Source organism: Pyrus communis, chromosome 2 (genome assembly GCF_963583255.1).
Source record: "Pyrus communis chromosome 2, drPyrComm1.1, whole genome shotgun sequence".
NCBI classification, from domain to species: Eukaryota; Viridiplantae; Streptophyta; class Magnoliopsida; order Rosales; family Rosaceae; genus Pyrus; species Pyrus communis.
In genome coordinates, this window is record NC_084804.1 from 12,422,884 (window position 1) to 12,429,298 (window position 6,415).

The following is a 6,415-nucleotide window of genomic DNA, read 5'->3' on the forward strand; positions in this document are numbered from 1 at the left end:
AGATATGGCAAGCTTCGAAATATGGCGTAAACAGAAGTATGACAATCTCCATCTTCCAATTAAGGACGCGAGTCATCATATAATAACGAATCCAAAACACAAATAAACTTGAAACAGAATTTAAGTTGTAATACAGAACACACAGAAAATTGTATCCTCAAAGTACACGCAGGCTGATTTTCCTCACATATAAAGCCCTTCTGGAACCCCTTCTTTCTTCTTGAACATCACCTTTTCCTTTGCCTTCTTGAAGTCCGCATGCATCACCTGATGATGCCCACAATTTAAACATATATGATATGGTACCCCAGTTAATTTCAATGATTAATCAAACAGCTGGATATAATGTGTTAACGACACTAAGTAAGAACAAAGTTTTGGAGATAAAAGATGGGGAGGGGAGGTTTGAAGATCTCCCCTGCCATTGCCTTCAGTTTGAGAAAGGAATTCCACTTAAAGATCGAATTAGCTATATCTCACCTTCATGCGGCGCTCTCTTAAAGCAAGCAAGCCAGCTTCAGTACATATAGCCTTGATATCAGCCCCAGAAAACTCATCCTTGGTCATAACAAACTCTTCCAAGTTGACATCATCAGCCAACGTCATCCTTGATGTGTGAATCTGCAATCAATAGATCCAAACATTGTTAGTCACAAGGAAAAGAACTTATAGCACATTTGAAGTTTAGTTTGTTTTTCTTATACACTGTCATGTCAATTTACCTGGAAAATGCGCCTCCTTGTTTTGATATCAGGAAGAGGGAATTCAATCTTCCTATCTATTCGGCCAGGACGAAGCAAGGCTGGGTCAAGGCTTTCAATTCTGTTTGTTGCCAAAATCACCTTGACATCTCCCCTTGAATCAAAACCATCCAACTGGTTCAATAACTCCAACATGGTCCTCTGAATTTCACGTTCACCACCCGAATGGGCATCATACCTGCAGACAAATAATCACAAGGAACATTGAATTAACAGGAAAAGGCATTCGTGAATGTTTTCATCAATGATCAGGGGCTCGCCACCCACCTCTTTGTACCAATTGCATCAATTTCGTCAATGAAGACAATGGCAGGTGAGAGGTCATCAGCAACCCTAAAGAGTTCCCTAACTAATTTTGGACCATCTCCCAAGTACTTCTGAATCAACTCACTACCAACAACACGCAAGAAAGTTGCTGATGTTGAGTTTGCCACTGCCTGAAAAATGTGAGAATATGGTTACAAGCTAGGAGATAGATAATAAACATGCAGGTAGAATATATATAGAGTATGTAAACATCACAGAAAGAAACTATGTCGAGCATGCATATTCTCATAATTGTTAAGGTTAAAGAGAACTCTTTAACCACACACATCTTTGCAATAAATTTTATGTGTGCATGCTCTCAAAGCAAGGTGTACTGTGTATATGCTATCAGTTGAGGTGCACCCAAGAGACATAGGAAAACTAGCCAAAGCAATTGTTACACCCTTTAATATGCAAAATAATGACAGAAATAAAGAACCAACTATAACGTATCAGGTGCAGTGAGCTTTAAGGAAGGAAAAGAATAGTTAGATGATATCTGACACCCAACAAACGACATCAAAATCTCTATGGCATGTTGTATATAGGATACAATACAGATTGAAAACTAATGACATCGAAAACATAAAAAATATTGTGACTCGCAACATGAAGCAAGTTCCTGCAACCATATTTCTTTTATAACATATGTCCAGTGCGGAGTATATTACTAATATATACAGAAAGAGGAAAAAGTTACAAATATATACCAACAAAATGTAAACCAACAGGCTGTCGCTCAGTGGGAACAAAAATACGCATTCATACCTTTGCAAGCAAGGTCTTGCCGGTTCCTGGCTCACCATACAATATGACTCCCTTAGGTGGCCTGATACCAATGTCTTCATATAGCTCGGGATGAGTCAGTGGGAGCTCAACAGCTTCTTTAATTTCCTGTATCTGGGCATCCAATCCACCAATGTCAGCATAAGACTCCAACGGAGCTTTCTCGACCTTCATCACTGACACCATAGGATCAACTTCATCTTGAAGAAGCCCAACAACAGAAAGCACCTGGCAACAAACATCATTTAACACATTACCAATCAACAAACACACAAATGGATAAATCGAACAACAATAAGTGAAGTACATCGCCCACAAACATATAGAGTTTTGTTCATAAGCATCGGTAGAACCATAATTGTATCAATTTCATATATACCTGCTGGCATTTTGATAGCATAAACCCTAAACCCTAGCTAGCACTCTAAAAATCAATCAAGGTCTCGACTTTAGCACCCAAATAGAAACCGTCAATGCAACTAATTATCATCAGCCTGATGAGGTTACAAACACAAAAAACTCAACCGCAATCTCAATTTCACATTCGGTTTCCTAAAATCAGATTCCACAAATATAAAAACTATACCTTCTATTCCTTTTATCCAATCCCTAACAATTTCTCATCAAAGTTTCTCAAAGTTTCAATTTTTGAACCAACAAAGCTAAACATTAACAGAACAAGCAGCAACAACCAATTAATTTAAACCCAATAAAAAACCCTAAGAACCCAGAACCCCAAGTACCTTATTATGCATCAAAATGGCACACCCAGGCTCCAATTGGTCCTTATCGACAAAGGACAATATCCCAACGTAGTACTCAGGACCAACGGAGGACGAAACAATAGCGTGATTCTCATCAATCAGTTCTTCCAAATTCCCCACGCTCATTGGTGAGCCTCGGAGATCGTCGACTTTAGATCTGTCCTCCTCAGCTTTCTCCTCCTGCGGCTTGAGCCGCTCCTGATTCGTCACGAACTCCTCCTCCATGAGCAGATAGTCCTTGATTCTCTCAAGCTTCAGCAGCCGAAGCTTACACTTGGTCAGCGGCGTCACGGTAGGGAGCCGAGCCGCAGCTTCGGGACCCTTCTGCTTGCGCTGTTTCCGGCCGACTCGGGCAGGCGGAGCCGCCGGCTCGAACTTCTTCTCCTTCTTGTCGTTGCCATCGGGCTTCCGATCGCCCGGTAGGCCTTGTCGGTTCAACCCGCCAGGAGTTCCCTGACCCATTTTCTTGTCGCCGTCTGAGAGGAGAGAGTGTGAAAGCGTTGAAGGGAGAGAGATGTTGTCTTTGGAAACAAGTCACTTGAATTTGTGAGGGCGAGCGATGCAATGCGGCCAACATATATAGACAATGGGCCAAGTTTTATTGGGCTTTGACATTCAATTAGTTTTATTGGGCTTTTGGCCTTTTATCCGATGAGTTTTCAAGGTGACTACCAATATGAAATGAAAATACAACTAGATTTAAATCTAGGATCCAATTTTTGGCTAATTGCAAACAGGGATATAAATGATTTCGCAAAAGTTTAGAAGAAATTTTTCAGTGTATCAGCTTTGTTCTAGACATATGAAAAAATCTATCTCCAATTAAGATTGAAGGAGTTTATAAAATTCATAGAAATTCTAATGTATTTAATAAGAATTTTAAAGAAATTTATACAATTAGAGGTGTATTCGATTATGAAATTATTTTAAGAAACTATAAAGGTGAAGAGTTTTGATAAACTAGGAATTTTATGGTGTATTTTAGGTTTTAGTCTTTCTTCCCTACCCCCTCTAAAATTCGAATGAGTTCACCTAAAATTTTCTAACAGGCTCTCTTTGTCTTGAATTCTGTTGAATTCTGTCATTTTTAATTTCCCATATGAACTTTTTCCTTATGATTGTGTCTGATTGATTGAATGTGAGTTCTAAGGATTGATGTCATTCAATATTTTTTTCATGCCTTTCAACATTATACAGACTGCCAGAATGAAAACTGAAAGTAAGTATGAAGGCACGATTGACAAGTTGCTTATGAAGAATAACTAGAGTTATATGTGATTAAAAAGAAGTCCTCTTACACGACGACCACTTGTGAAACATACATAAAATAAAACAAATATTTGTAAGAAACCAAACAAAAGAGTACTCAAAAGAGGATAAAATAAAATAAAACATACTCCTCATGAAAAATATGATTTTAACATCAACAAAGATCTTCAGGCGCGCATAGGCATAGCGCCTGTAATAATAAAAGGATATTTTGCATGCGCAGGTGTGTGCGGAAAAGCTAGTATTTTATATTGAATTTTTTTTTATCCCATTCATAGAGCTTCGGAATATACATGAATGAAAATCTTCATTCCGATTTCCTAGAGTTACATGCATGATTGATCTCTCATTGATGCTAAGCCACCTAATTATTCTGACCACACACTAAGAGTAATTTTTCCCAACACCATGGTATATCCTGGTTCGCATATTAATTAAGTTTAGAGCATCAAAACATGGCTCCTCAAACTTCATGCTTGTTTGAAGCATTTGTAGCCAAATTATGTAATGCTGTTTTTGAGCTAAACAGTGATGGAATATACAAATATATAGAATTAATCTTCACGATCGTCATAGTTTATTGATTGTGTCCTTTAATGTTTCGACCTAATAAGTTGTGTGTCATCTACAATTGTATATCTCGGTCGGAATAGATAGATGATATAAAATACGAACAATCATATAACATAACAAATGTTTTGAAATTTATTTTGTTTTGATATAAAAGTTGGGAAACAAGAGCATATAATATATATATATATATATATATATATATATATATATAAAAGGGCCAATGAGCTATATCTCAAGTGGCACTGTGGCACCACAAAGAAAAATAACAATTCTGCTAGCTTACAACCATATATAAATATAAATACATGGTTTTATTCCTACTAATTAAGTCCTCTTGTAGGACAAGGATTAATTAATTCCATCATATTACGTCTGCCAGTGATAATATTTCAAATCTTGTAATTCATCAAGATCATGCAAATATATCCCATCATCCTTAACCTTCCAAGTGCAGTCCTGGAAACCACATGACTCAAGAAACGACTTGTCGCAATTGAAGAAGCGATAGTTGCCGCCATGACTCTTGGATTTGGAGTACTCCCAGCTTAACTTGCACCAGTACTCAGTTGAGACACATTTGTCATTGTGGAAACGTACGGTGAAACGCTCACCGCTGCTGATCCAATGGCTACCCAAGTCTCCTCCACCATTGGATTTGCAATGGACCTTCAAAATGGTGGCGGTGCCACTCAACTCGTTTCGAATTTGCACAAGGTAGTCGCCGGAATGAGGACCAACAGGGGCAGCGGAGGACGGAGAAGACATAACAAGTGTTGAGATTGCAAGTAACAAGAAAATGGTGTGGCTTAAGAAGGCTCTCATCATGGTTTGGAAATTGGGATTCCTAGTTCAGAATGTGAATATGCATATTCTTCTCAGAAGCTTTTTTTTATAGGCACATATACATTAATTGTTAAGACTTAATGAGTGTGGCAGGTGGAGATGAATTGGGGTTTAATTAGAGAATTTGATTAGGTCAATTGGGTTTGGCAGCATGGTTTATTATGAAGTGCTGAAATTGTCGAATTAGTAATTAAGGCATCAATAGAATAGTGAAAGAGAGGAATGAGTAGGTGACAGTTGTAATATTAAAAGGGAAGCATTTTTGCTCACCATCATAAACTATGATGTATGCTCAACATACACCTCATCATTTATCACGTGTCTTTTCATCTAATTTTAATTAATTTTAATATCAAATGTTCATTTTCAACAGAAGTTACATGGTTGCAATAACACAGGCCCTCAACTATATACATCAGATCACTGTACATGGATCCCATGTATACTTCTGTTGATATTCTTTGTGCGGAAAATTATATAAAGTATATTCCATCATTTGTGCAAGGAAGGTCTACACAGGGAATTCTGGGATCTTTTATCTTGGGAATGGCGTGGCATTGAGATTGCTTGCACATCTTAGGTAAAATATCTTAAGGAAAGCGATATTGTTCGTAGTTCAACCTAAGACACTTTTGCATTCATCCGTTTTCATTCACTAGTAACATGGTTCTTGTTTTGGTTATATTGCTTTAACAGTTCCAAATTATCGTTCTTGGATTTACGGTGGATACTAATATGCACAACTACAATGGATCATAAGGCGTTTAGTTTTGAATTAGTACAACTTCTCACTTTTCTCCTTAGACTATGAGTTTTGTCCTACTTTGGTTTTACCATAGCCAGGTTTTGTGAGGGAGAAAAACTTGTGTGGGGCTTTACTTGCCATTGGATTTTGCTGAGTGGCACTACAATCCAATCAAAACTTGCCACATGGCCAGTCTTAAATATTATCTTTTATCATTCTTTTATATTTAAAATTCTCATAATTATTTTTCCTACTAATTAATATACATCATGAGATTAATTTGATGTATATTTTTCTTCTCCCCCTCCCTCTTTTTCTTCCCAAATTTTCCCTTTGGTACTTTTATGTTTTGCTGTAGAAGTCTTCAG

The 6,415-nt window shown here is 37.5% G+C and overlaps 2 protein-coding genes across 2 annotated transcripts; both read right to left on the bottom strand.

Annotated features, from left to right (window-relative positions):
• Positions 1-3,157, bottom strand: LOC137722202 (26S proteasome regulatory subunit 4 homolog A-like). The gene is made up of 6 exons (XM_068461167.1): positions 2,597-3,157; positions 1,836-2,081; positions 1,029-1,198; positions 723-939; positions 481-621; positions 1-267 (listed from the first exon to the last, which is right to left on the bottom strand). The coding sequence occupies exons 1-6, from the start codon at positions 3,077-3,079 to the stop codon at positions 184-186; spliced, it is 1,341 nt and encodes a 446-aa protein (XP_068317268.1). The 5' UTR covers positions 3,080-3,157; the 3' UTR covers positions 1-183.
• Positions 3,158-4,825: 1,668 nt separating this feature from the next.
• Positions 4,826-5,284, bottom strand: LOC137724774 (S-protein homolog 24-like). The gene has a single exon (XM_068463471.1). It carries the CDS (start codon positions 5,282-5,284, stop codon positions 4,826-4,828), a length of 459 nt encoding a protein of 152 aa, XP_068319572.1.
• Positions 5,285-6,415: the final 1,131 nt, after the last annotated feature.

Excerpts from the sequence above, each read along its gene's own strand:
- LOC137722202 (XM_068461167.1), bottom strand. The coding sequence starts at position 3,079 with ATGGGTCAGGGAACTCCTGGCGGGTTGAACCGACAAGGCCTACCGGGC. Across the intron at positions 1,199-1,835 it reads GCAAGACCTTGCTTGCAAAG|GCAGTGGCAAACTCAACATC; the intron begins GTATGAATGCGT and ends CACATTTTTCAG. Across the intron at positions 940-1,028 it reads GATGCAATTGGTACAAAGAG|GTATGATGCCCATTCGGGTG; the intron begins GTGGGTGGCGAG and ends ATTTGTCTGCAG.
- LOC137724774 (XM_068463471.1), bottom strand. The coding sequence starts at position 5,284 with ATGATGAGAGCCTTCTTAAGCCACACCATTTTCTTGTTACTTGCAATC.